Genomic DNA, 13,739 nt, shown 5'->3' on the forward strand with positions numbered 1-13,739 from the left:
TTCTAAGCTATTTTCTACCATTTGGGAGCAATATACCTGTTGTAGGCCTGAAACCACTAGCAAATACCATAACGCACCACAAAACAAGTATAAACGGCTTTAAAACTAGTACAAAACGTCCAATTCGGTGTAGGGAAATATGTACAATTTGAGGCTTATCAATGGATTATTGAAACAATCTCTTATGACTTGTAATCTTGTTAATGAATAGATAATTTAGTTGTGTCAATTCCCCGGTTTTGGTTATCGTGAATCATCACAACCTAATTAATTAGTTCTTAGCATTCATTCAATCCAAGCTTATAACGGATCATATCTATGTGATTTCCAATGAACATAAGTTAGGTTATACTTTTGAAAACATAATTTGAAGCATAAGAATGATCATGTTTATTATTATTGTTTAAGTTGTTAATTCAATCATCAATTGTAGTTTTAATTTAATCAATCAAACAATCAGTTTTAAGTTTATGTCTAGTTCAATTAACTTTGTAAATTCTTTGACACTTTCCCATGATTCCCTGTGAAAACGATACTCGACTTACCCTTGCTATTTAGTGGTAATTAGTTTCTATTTTTGATCGGTCCAACGACAACGATCACCTATATCTCAAAGTTGGTGGAATGAAGATTCGAACATGAGAACTATAGGTCGGTATAACCTAGTTTTCTGTACATGCTCTAGATTATTTATTCACATGCTTCAAGTGTTCAGTTTTGGCGTTCGCTACTGGATTTTCTATTTTCTTTGCCAACCTAAATTTTGAAAGTCTTGGTTCGCTACTGGATTTTCTATTTTCTTTGCCAACCTAAATTTTGAAAATCTTGGTTCACAGAAACTATACTTAATTAGCTTCAAATTAACATGTCAAACCGATCAAAATGGCCTTAAAAGTGTACTTTTAATGCTTAAAAACCTGCTAAATCATCTTGTTCAAAGATTTAGATTATTAATGAAATAATATAATTTCTAAACAAATTTTGGCAAAAGACGATTGTGGAAAAAAAAAAAAGTTTCAGGTTAACCCATCCTTGCCCGAATTACCCTTTTTGACCTGTTTCCCAACCCGCTTGACCCACCCATTTTACCACCTTCAATATCCGTTTGTTGTTGACTGTTTAGGCTGTCAGGTCCAGTTGATACTAGACCGGCCTACTAATTTATGGTTTATTCCTTCAGCTTTTTAATTTAATACCCTTAAACGGTTGTACTAGGCTTACATACAATTTACAGGCCTTCAGTCTCTTGTCAGCTGTTTGACATGAACTGAGACTGGAAATGGTAAAAAGGTTACCGTTCTGCCAGGATTTCATCTCCATCTAAATTTATGAATTGAACTATATTCAACCACAATCTCGAGCTCGCTTGACTAAGCTGTATTGCATCCTTCAATGTAAAATGTCTCATCAGCCAACAGCGCAAAGTAGAGAAGGTAAAAGTCAAAGACCATTATACCAACGGTTTTTCTTGATTGGTTTGATGATAATGTACTAGAATATAATGCCAAGCTAGCTAAGCATGTGAACAACTATGACAAAGATGATACATTTGATGGGCAGGTTGCAGAAACGATTGTCTGTTTTAGCCTTAATGTAAAAAGACAAAGGTTCTCTACTTGCATGCTTGATGTTTCTATTGTCCCTCTGGGCCCTAAATAAATTAAGTGGTGTGCCGGTTGTTTGGATATTGATGGTTGTTAGTGGAGATTGAACTCTCTAAATTCTGGTCTAGTTTTCACTATACAAAAATAATGGTAAAGGGGGGTGATCTAAGGAATTCAACTGTTCAGCCTTTCAAGTCTTCCATTTATCGGAAACTTTGTCAAGTATGAAGATGTGCACATTCGTTTGTCTATTGGAACTGCAAGCAGATAAGAGCTGGTTAATTTTGAGTTGAGGTACAACAACAACTGTACCCAATCCCGGAGCGGGGTATGGGGGAGGTGAGCTATAGACAGTCTTACCTCTACCCAGAGGTAGAGAGACTGCTTCCATAAGGACCTCCGGCCAAGAATATGTAAAAGCCGTACAAGGATAAAGTGTTTATACCTGTCTGTCGAGAAAATGCTAAGATGATATACCTGTCAGTTGTGTCCGCTGGATGTGGCTACCTGACGAGTAGGGAAGAGTAGCAAACGTACGGCAAGAAAGTGCCAACATCAAATTAACTTTCAAAGTGAACATTTAGTAAATTTATCATAATTTTGTTACCTTTTTAGTGAGTTTTGGTAATAACCTCAGAATTTTCACGAACAACATCATGTTCAAACATCAAGTGTTGTAATTAGATGACAATACATACATATATATATATATATATGTATGGAAAAGTTAAATTAGGGACTCCTTATTTTAGGGACTGTTAGGGACTCCTTCTACCTCCTTCTCCGGCCACCATCACCATCATCTCTGACTACCACCATGATCCTCCGGTAACGGCGACCATCTCCGGCGAGACTTACACATGTGTAAGTAACTTACACATGTTTTAAGTACAATATTTTTTAGGTAGATCACCCATCACCGGTGCCTATGACCAATCACCCTCTATGACCTATCACACTATGACCTATCACCCTCAATGACCTATCAGCCCCACCAGCTTTGGTTTATGAATATCCTTAAGGGTGAAACCCGCTCCGAATCATAATTTTTATTCAACTTACACATGGGTAAGTTGTACTTACACATGTGTAAGTCTCGCCGGAAATGTCGCCGGAGATGTCACCGGAGATGAAAATGGACGGTCTAGATCGAGTCCCTAACAGTCCTTAAAATAAAGAGTCCCTAATCTAACCCACCCCTATATATATATATATATATATATATAAAGGAATAAGTAACTACTAGATGATTGTACTTTGCTGCAGATTTTTACTATAAATCTGAACAGATTCATACAAGAAGTCTTGCAAGCAACGGGTCATCAGATTTTGCAAAATGGATAATTTTTTCTGCATCCTGTATTGAAAACAAGATTCACTATCGAAACACTAGTGCATTCTCGAGTTTTTTTAAAGGATTGGAAAAGAAAGGATTGGAAAACTTCTCTATTTTGCATTCTTGAGTTTTTTTTAAAAAAGAAAGGAAAGGGGAAGAAAAGAAAACATGGATGTTTTTGAAGTAAAAACTTTCCTCCCATTTTTGGGAGGATTTAGATGGAAAACTTTTAAGTTATGTGTATAATTACCAATTTACCCCTATTAATTAATAACAACTTTATAGAAAAAAGGACATAATTGTAAAATTATAACTTTTTTCCCTTTTTTTTCTTTTCTTTCTATCTCAAGAACACTATTAATTTTGTGTTTTTTTTCTTTTCTTTAGTTTTTCATGTAAACCGAGAATGCCTTTTTGATATATAATTTTTTTTCTTTTCTTTCCTTATCCAATCTTTTCCTTTCCCTCACATAACACAATTAAAGTGAAAGGTGTTGAAGCCCCGAATTTTGCGTAGTGTACTTATTTCTTCCAACGTTTAGATAACTGGTTTGACCAAAAGTTTCAACATTGGCCAATTGGCTACCGAAATGGTTGACACAAAAACTCTTTGTGACTTGTTACAATGTTCTTTTGAATACTTATTATACATTTTATATGATTGCAATAATAGTATTACTACAATAGAAATTAAAGTATCAATGTAAATTTAAAGGTATAAATTACTACAAAAATATTAAACTCAATGTTTTTGTTCACAATTATAGTCATGTGAACCTCTAGAAGATACCAGAAAAGGAATTCTTTTATGAGCCCATCCAAAGAGATGTAAGGGAACATTGTCAAACATCAACCAATGTAAGGATATTAAAAAGGAGGAAAACAGGCAAGACTTGAAGATAAGCTTTTTGAGAATAGCTGAATTCTTCAATGAGTCTGCCTGTTACAGTTACAGAGAGAAACGGCCCCAAAATCTGCTTTCTACACTGCATTCACTAACATTTTACTCGGAACCTTTTCCTTTCCCTTCACTCCCAACAGCGTCCGTCACCAGTTCTACAGGTCTTTCATCTATGACTTCATCAATCAGACCAAACTCTTTCGCCTCATGTGGGGTCATAAAGTAGTCTCGATCCATATTCTTCTGAACTACAGCAACAGGCTGTCCAGTATGTTTTGAATACAATGCATTCAATGAATCCCAAATTCGCATTATCTCCTTGGTGTGGATAGTCATATCTTTCGCCTGCCCGCTATATCCACCTGAAGGTTGATGGATCATGATGGTGGCATTGGGAAGAGAACGCCTTTCACCCTTTGCACCAGCAGCCAAGAGCAGAGAAGCCATTGATGCAGCCTGACCTAAACATATGGTATTGATTGGAGAACGAATATATTGCATTGTATCATATATAGCAAGACCTGCAGAAAAATGAGAAGCGAAATTTATCCTATATTTGTATCCTCATATTACATATAGATCAATATACGCACGAAAAATCAGCATAGTTATAATGCTAAATCTAATTCTAATGCAAAAACATACTCATTATTCTAGAAACTTAACTCTAATAGAAGTAAAATATGATGATAAGATGATTAATACAGGAGACTTAATGATTATCTGTATATAATACTTAAATGTAATAAAACATGATACTAAAACCCTAAATCTACTTGAATTCCTACCAAATAAAACAAAAGAAATACTTGTCTAAATACTCTTGTGCACACGAGTTTTTATGTTTGACATCAACTCCCTAACCTTTTAATAATAATTGAATGTTTGATAGACAAACACATTGCAAAATTGAAAATTTCTTGTCAAACACAAATTTTCAGGATATATAAGTTTAGTCAGAGTGTGTTAACTTTTCCAAAAGAAAAAGTATAACACTAAACTAGACTACGTCTGCTTTAATATGAATGATCTTTTAAAGTGTAAGCATTATAAAATGATTAGACCTTCCATTTAACAACATACAAATCAGTGCCAACCGAATACAAAAACCTATATACATGTTATCAATCCATGGAGTTAAGCAAGTAAAAGGTTGACATTGCTTAAAAAAAATTGTTAGCATAATAGCAGATAAATATATTAGACTCTTAGTAATATTGTTCATAGTTTTAGTGAACTGATCATATGACGTGAACTTCACTATAAAATCAAAAGCAATGTAAAGCTTCTTAGAAACCTTAACATGCTTTTTGGCTTGTGTGATATGGCAAAAAAGTAGCACGTTGATTTATTTTGGGACGAAAGGAACATTAACAAACAACAAAACTTCTGAACCTTCAAATAAAATATAAAACCATGCCCATTTTAGAATGTAGGGAGTCGTTGAAAACACCTTCATAAACAATACAAGTATTGCATGTTAACACTAGAAATGCTAGAAATCAAGAGAATATTTACTGTAAGCACACATTCAATTACCCCGTACATAAAAAGGAAGCATTTTGGAACAACACTATCATCAAATTCAGCTAGCATAGACAACCATGCATCAAATTCGTCTTAGGGCTATAGGCATCTCAAAGACAAACAGATTCAAACTTGATAAAATGATAGGACATCCGATCCAACAAAAAGTATTTTAACACTCGAGCGCGAGATGAAAAAGACACTCAGAGTCTACTAAATCTATAGCATCAAAGACGGAAAGGGCATTCAGTCGATTGAGCTAATTTGCTTTGTTAAATAACAGGCTAAGTTATTCAAAATATATCCAACTAGTCACATTTTGCTAAATTATGTATCAAAATCTAAACTTTTTCTTTTCTGACATATCCGGCCGACTTCTTTTAACTTGTAAACCGACCTCATTCCCAATTACATTTCACGTTATATAGTCAACAAAAACAATAATAATACGAGGCGATACAATATCAAATAACTAAAAATTGGCACATTAAAATCTAATTACTTTATTTAACCCATAATACTAACATATAGTATTAGCAAATAAGAATGATAATAATAAATAATGAATATAAAATTAAAAAGAAAAAAAAAAAGAAGAAAAACCTGCAGTGACAGCACCACCAGGGGAATTAAGATACATATTAATAGGTTTAGAAGGATTCTCGGATTCAAGAAACAAAAGCTGAGCGACAACAACGTGAGACGTATCATCGGAAATGGGACCGTTAATTACGACAATCCTTTCTTTCAGCAGACGTGAAAATATGTCGTAGGCGCGTTCACCACGCGCAGAGTGCTCAATGACCATCGGGATTAAACTACTGTATGATCGATGGCGGTAGTTGTTGTTGTTGTTAACTAGTAGTGGTTTTCTTGTTGCGTGTTTAAAGAAAGTTGATAAATTTCGAGTAATTTGATTCTGCATTTTGATTGATTTTTTTGTTGATTGATTGATGGATTGGAATTGAAAGGATGTTTGTTTCTAGGGCTTGAAATCAGAAAGAGGGGTTGGGAGATACAGTACTTTTAACAAATGATTTCTTTTTATTTATATGTATAAGATAAAGATTTTAGCATCCCAAATAATTTAAAATCAAATATTAATTTTTAACTAGATATATAATCTATCTATTATATTATTAAAGAAAATTATGATGAAATAATATTTTTATAAAATTGTTTTATGTAGTGTTACACTGTTACCACTTACCATATATTCTTTTAATTAATTATGACATCATTATAATTTTTATTTATATTCAAAATATCTATGGTGCTTTTTTCAAAAACCCTTTTTTTTCCAATCGAATTGTGTTTACAACTACAAAACTTTTGTTTCTGTTTAGTTTTATTTTTTACATAATATTATATCATAACTTTTCAACTTATTTAACGTTGTTATTATACATTTTAATATGACAACATATTTTAAAATTGTCCGGGTATAATTCAGTTTATTTTCAAAATGTCTATTAGTTAATCTAGATTGAGTAGCTAGTTTATCTAAAAATTAGATTGTAATGTACACAAACAAAAATAACTGGTAGTTACTCACTTAGCCCTATTTAATTTAATACATACAGATATTATTTATATATTCAGTCACTTGCTACATTCAGAACTCAATGATTAGAAAAAAAGAACGTACCCAAAGTTCATTTAATGAATGCGTCAAAAAGTGATGGTAATCAACTAGGGATGTGTAAATGGTCCGACCCGGCCCGACACGTGAAAACCCGGCCTGGCCCGTGACCCGCAAGTACATGAAAATCAGAATCGTGACCCGGCTTGTGATGGTTCGGGTCGGGTTCTGGCAGGTTACGGGTTTCCTTCACTTTTTTCGGTTTTTGGCTTGACCCGGCCCGACCCAATGCAACAAAAGCTTGACCCGTGACCCGGCCCGTTAGCCCTTTGGACGGGTCGGTCCTGGCCGGTTCCGAGTCGGGTCACAGGTTTCGGTTTTTTTCTAAATTTTTTAAAACACGTAGGTATATAAAAATGTGTTAATTATTATTGCTATGATTTTTAAACAATATTAAATATTAAATGATAAAGTTAAAAAGGTTAATTCATAATTTAAGACACATAGTAAAAAGTTTTAAAAATGTAAGATTGATGATTTTTATTTTATTTTTTTTATTTATCTATTATTTAAAAAAAATAAAAAAGACGGCACCTTTAGAATTTATTATTTACCACAGAAATTCACAATATCAATCTTACCCAGATTTAAGCTTTCCAAAAACAAAATAACAAAACTTATCTATATATATCATTCATTTTTCTTCAAGCATAAATTTATTTTGCAGATCATCCTTTCTAGTAGTCATCATAAAAAGGTTTCATCTCATCTTTAATTCAGTGTAAGTTTTATTCTCTTTGAACTTTAATCTTTTTAATCTGTCTCTAATGATACCCACCGTCTATTCTTCAAGTTTTTCCTTAAGTCTTGATAATTTTTAGCTTAATTTGTATCTTTTAAACGTTTACGCCAAGTGAAATGTTCATTTGAAAACTAAATTTTTTGTGAAAACTAGAAAACTGCCAAAACACACTGTGATCTGAGTTTAACCCAATGTGTTTTTATAGAAAACAATGTGTTTTTATTGTGTAATCTAAAATACGTTGTGTTAGGTTTTAAATCAAAATGTGTTTTTGATAGCACTGTAAATCAGAAATTGTTCAAACACACTGTGATATAAACTTAACATAATGTGTTTTTGAAAAACATATTAAAAACACGTTGTGTTAAATAAGATCACGGTGTGTTTTAGTCAGTTTTCTGGTTTTCACGAAAATTTTAGTTTTTAAATGATCAAAACCCATAACTTGATCTATTCAAATAGAAAAACCGTCGAAAACTACTATATTGCACCCACTTTCCATCAATGTGACTAGACTAATAATATTTTACTAATTAAAAAAAAAAGCACAAACCAGTTGCGGTAAAAAGTAATAACCACATCAGGGACATTGTAGCATCTGGTAAATGGGAAGCTTACACCCCGAAACCATAACCACAAAGAAAAAAAAAAAGCAGCGGTACTACATAGTTTGCAATTTGAATATATGAACCTTTAATATATGTTCAATAAAGAATATTACGTTCAACATTGTGGTTTCAAAATAATTTTATAAAAAATAAATATAAACATCATTCAACCTTCTCCCTGCATTTCCTCAATACACAAGCCTAAACATCTAATATACAACTTTCTATCTAAATGTATACTTTTAACCCCAAAAATTTTATATGATTTCATCAATGGATTGCTTGCTTTATTTCTATTTTCCTTTATCACCATTTCTTTCTATTTCCCCTGTTCAGCGGATTCAATTCCTCCAAGAACCATATATCGAAACAAACAGAAGATAATTTACTAATCAATTGCAGCCTTGTTCTTCCGGCCACTCATTGGTTTTGGCAACCCATCAAAGATTGGTCTTGTGATGGCAGCCGTAGACAACGCTTGAAGATCGGCAGTCAAATTTAACATAGAAGTTGGCCAGATTGATGTAGATGTACAGTTATTACCATTATTGTTATTGTACGAGTCCTGAAAGCTTGGTGAGCTTGAAGACTTTTTAACTCCATTAGAAGTGTCAGCAACCACTGAATCCCCCAACTTCAAAGGTGGCATGGTTGGCAGACCGTCGGCATCACTATTGGTTCGGCTGGCAGCCTTTGGCCTCAAGGCTAGGCCTTTACCGGCTGCTGCTGAAAATGCACCGGTGGTGTTGGTCGTGTCAGGTTTAAGCATCATTTCTGGGGTGTGATTTTGGAGGTCCACTTCTGATCTACGCCTTCTCATTAACTTGTCATACCATGAACCATAATCGTGTGTATTTCCATTTGGAACTGCCACATCAGCATCCATGGCACCTTTTTCTGACATCCCATGAGCTAGGCTTTTGCATTTTCTGTGAAGACCCATTGGTGGGTGGGAACTTTGGGGTGGCTTGGAACCCTGTTCTACACTGAAAGTACCTCTATTTTGATAGCCATCTGTTTTTTCTAATCTTTCATCAATACCATTTAAATTTGTTGGTTTAAGACCATAATAGTCTCGTAAAGCATTCATGGATGGTGAAACAGTTCGAGGGGAAGAAGATGATAACTTCAAGGATCTGATTGAGTCAAATAAATCTGAATGTCTACGGTGGGATGGTGGTGTCATCTCTGATTTGTTTGACCTGCAAGAAAATCAATAAAAAGTCAATTGGTTGATACTAACCCAAGAAATTTGGTGTTCTTTACTTCTTTCCTCATACCTAGAAAATGGCATCACCTATGTTAATACAATCTACACTTAAGCATGGACTGACTAAAATGACCAAGATGAAACTCATACAATACTACGAGGTATGTGCCCTGTCACTTCAACCACACAATCCTGCTATTAACTAGCTAAATGTAAAAGCCTTATTTATCGATCATGTATGTTCACAGTAGTATGTGACTATGTTTACATTTACAAAAGGTTATATTTGATGAAGTGAACCTTATCACTCGATATGGTTTGCCACTCACAGAATGATTACAAGTACTTCTTTCATTACAGTATCCTTTCAAGATATATCTGTTGAGATTAAACAGTGACACGGTGTACCTAATAGTGTAACAACAAAAAGAACGGCACTTCCTGTCTCCTATATTTAAAAATGCTATCATTTATAAAGATGCGTTAACTATACACAATTCCACCAGATTCAAACATGATTAAAAACACACCAGGCTGAGAAATTCCATGACTAAACAAAGAAGCAGATAGCAAGAGATATATTACCCTTGAGTATGGTGTCCATTTGACATGATGGGAGAAGGTGGATGCCTTCCTGGTAGAGGTATGTGAAGCGTCTTGCGGGAAAACATTTGTAGATCAGTTGTCAGACCATTCATTTTTTTTATGTCAGCCACCTGATATACAACGCAACGTCAGATACAGAAAGAGTAACCAGCATAATCTCATTTAATACAACAATGCTCATCTAAAAACGAAAAAAATAATAATAACATCCAATGCATCACAAGGAGAAAAAAAATACAACAAATAGCCGGTTAAAAGGTGTCACAATTTATGGCACTATAAATTAACGCTATGTGCGTCATAATTTACTTAAAACGGCACCTTTGGCCTTTTCACATGTCAGAACAGCCAGATTATATCGCTCCCTAAGTCATTCTATTTCATTCAACATCCTGATGGTATCACCCAGATATAGAAGTACGCTCTTTGACGTCACCAAATCATAGCAATCCATTATTCTTGATCCCAAGTATACTAATAACCATACTTTTATAATAAGCATTAACCAACAATGTAGGCGAATCATCATTCCAACAAAGCTAACCTTATTTCACCTTGTCCCAATGCTAAATCTCAATGCATTTCGGCAATCCAAATTCAATCAATCTAATAACCGTCAAAAATATCTTAAACCCTTCTTAATTATCCATCCCAACAAAACCAGCCAACCTTACAGTTTCGCCTTATCCAAAGAAACGTCTATATGACTATATGCCAAATCTCGACAAATCACATTCCTTATACAATCAAATAAGAAGTCATTCCATTAATCCAAATCTAACAACCATATAACTATTCAAAAAATCTCTTCACATCCCTTCTAAATTATAAAAACACAAACTTTCGCATCAAAACTCCAAAACAAATCAACTTCATTCAAAAATAACATAAAATTACTTACATTTGTTCTATTGCCTACACCTACATTACGTTTTCTTCCTGCACATTTGTTCTCAAAAAAATGAAACATATAATATATACCAGATTTTTCCATAAATAACATATTAAACATCATAACAAATAAACCAAAAATTAGATAAAGTATGTTACATACAGCCAAAAATTTTCTCTTTTTTTAGCTAAAAAACAATAATAAAATATATTAGTAATAAAAAGGTAACTCATTTAACAAAACAAATAAAATAATCAATTTCCATTTTCTCATATACAATTAAATATATATAGATACACATATAAATATAAATTATAATATAATACCTCAACACCATATTTAATAGCAACACCAGCAAGAGTATCAAATTTAGTTACAGTATGTTCAATATATCCACCGCCGGCCAAACAACCACCGCCATCGCCGGATGAAAACAACAATTTCGATTGTGGCGGTGATGATTCCATCATCACTAATAATATTCTCCTCCGATCTAAACGACAATTATCTCCGCCGTTTCGTTATCATCATCAATTTCGATTTTATAATCAATTGAATCCTAACGTAACAAATTCCCGCACATTGCGGAAATAAATAAATAATTAATCAATCTTATTTTGATAATTAACAAAAACTGAATGGATTAATCGTTTATTACATATATCAGATCTGGTGAAAATTTGTTTAATTTTATTGATATCGACAGATAGATAGATAGATATAGATAGATACAGATATATAGATATAAAAAATATGTATATGTATAGGTTGTATGTATATGTATAAAATGGAAGCGTGTGTGTGAAAAAGTGATGGAATTTTGGAATGAGGGAAAGAAAGAGAGATGATAATATGGTGAATGAATTTGATAGCCTTAATTTAAGGCACGTTGAATGTTTTAGATTGTTTAGTTTTTGATGTTTGGTGAATTTGTATTTATTTCTTCTTTCTTTTTGGATAAAAGTATGTACTCGTATTATTTATATTTATATTTACTTTATGGTCAGAAAATTCTTCTTTTGTCTTTTAATCATTTAGATGTCTAGGTAAAGTAGTAAGTAAATAACTTTTTTTAACCTCTTTTGGCTAACGTGATTTCTATCCAAATTTGTTCCAGGTCTTTGTTTAGTAAAAATCAAACCATTCTCTTTTCCTAATTGCTATATTGGATGTTTGATCAAATAAGTCTATAGACTAGTATTATAAAATTGAGAAGAAACTCATTATGACTGTTTTGTGGAAATTTTACTAGGATATTTTAATCTCCAGACGATTTAGTATATTCATAAGATGTCTCATATTCAAATTTTCATTGTGTTAATTAGAGAAAAAGATTTGGAAGAAAACACAAATTATCAAATCAAGTCATGTACATATGATTTTAAAGACTCGTTAGTTTTGATAAATAGAACAAATAAAATTAATTCTTTAATCATTATTTCCAAAAAAAAACAAGTAGATCATACAAGAATTATGTCTACCACAGAATTTGGATATTTTAACTACTAACTACTTATTTGTCAATCTTTTGAAGGTTTAAATATTGTAAACATAATATGAATGGTGAAAACGTTTTGGTTAGTTGTTACTATTTAAATATTTTAGAGTTATTATTATCAGATTAAAGTTGAGGTGAAGTTTGAACTTTGAAGTGGCTTATGTTTGACTTACATATTTGGTTAAAGAAGTTGTTTTTTAATGTATGATTTTTATATTGCGAAGGTTTCATTTATTGCCTTTTATTTATTGTCAAACCAAATGCATTATTATATGGGAGTTCACCATATTTTCTTTGATTGTCTTCTCTATGTCGGTGGCCCTCATCATGTCCTCTGTCACTTGCCTTTCTTTCATTTGTCATAATATACGCGTACATCCTCGTCGACTTCTTTTAGTTGAATAGTTGTCACTACTCACTAGTGGTAGTAAAATATATCCGTATCCGAACATTTGAAAACCAACCCGGCAAAAGTCAGATATTTGGAAATTTGAATATAGGCCAAAGTATTTTTTTCGTTCCGGTAGTTTTTCGAATAACCATTTTTTATATTAACCGTTAACTTTTGGCTAAAATCATTCATGTGGTTTGCATTTCGTCATTGGATCTGTTAACCCCTTTCATGTGCCTTGCACGTGAGGTGCATTTATATCTTTTCACCCATCTTCATGGTTTGTCCCTATGGTTAAGTACAAAATTCGTCTTTATAGTTTGTCGTTTTTGCATTTTTCATCCTTGTATTTAAAAAATCTTCAAACAAATATTTAATCGAAACCAAAACAAACTCAAATCAAAAACCTATATACATATGAGGATCTAATTTAATGCCGGTCGGGACAGCTAATTTAATTTATTTTATGTTTTAAAAAAAATATTATAAAACTTATTACAATTTAACGAATACAGTCAAAATATAATTAGAATTTACTAAAAAATAATAACAAATACGTACTTTATAACAAAATATAAAAAAGTTCACAAACTACAAAAAAAAAAACATTAAATATTATAAAAATACGAGTAATTTTTTAAAAAATTCAAATAAAAAATGAGAATACCAGAACTGTAATACCGAAAAATATCAAAAATATCAGAAATAGTTGTACCGGAACACCCTTCGATACCGATATTACGGGTAATACTACCGGTATATAAAACATTATATGTACATGC

General features: G+C 32.6%; 2 protein-coding genes across 2 annotated transcripts; both read right to left on the minus strand.

Annotated features, from left to right (window-relative positions):
- Positions 1–3,624: 3,624 nt before the first annotated feature.
- Positions 3,625–6,381, minus strand: LOC122579785 (ATP-dependent Clp protease proteolytic subunit 2, mitochondrial-like). Its single transcript, XM_043752024.1, has 2 exons — positions 5,972–6,381; positions 3,625–4,362 (listed from the first exon to the last, which is right to left on the minus strand). The coding sequence occupies exons 1-2, from the start codon at positions 6,291–6,293 to the stop codon at positions 3,944–3,946; spliced, it is 741 nt and encodes a 246-aa protein (XP_043607959.1). The 5' UTR covers positions 6,294–6,381; the 3' UTR covers positions 3,625–3,943.
- Positions 6,382–8,421: 2,040 nt separating this feature from the next.
- LOC122608669 lies at positions 8,422–11,771 on the minus strand. The gene is made up of 3 exons (XM_043781764.1): positions 11,395–11,771; positions 10,156–10,286; positions 8,422–9,562 (listed from the first exon to the last, which is right to left on the minus strand). The coding sequence occupies exons 1-3, from the start codon at positions 11,536–11,538 to the stop codon at positions 8,749–8,751; spliced, it is 1,089 nt and encodes a 362-aa protein (XP_043637699.1). The 5' UTR covers positions 11,539–11,771; the 3' UTR covers positions 8,422–8,748.
- Between the last annotated feature and the right edge of the window lie 1,968 nt (positions 11,772–13,739).

The sequence above is a fragment of the Erigeron canadensis genome, chromosome 1, assembly GCF_010389155.1.
Source record: "Erigeron canadensis isolate Cc75 chromosome 1, C_canadensis_v1, whole genome shotgun sequence".
Classification (NCBI taxonomy): Eukaryota; Viridiplantae; Streptophyta; class Magnoliopsida; order Asterales; family Asteraceae; genus Erigeron; species Erigeron canadensis.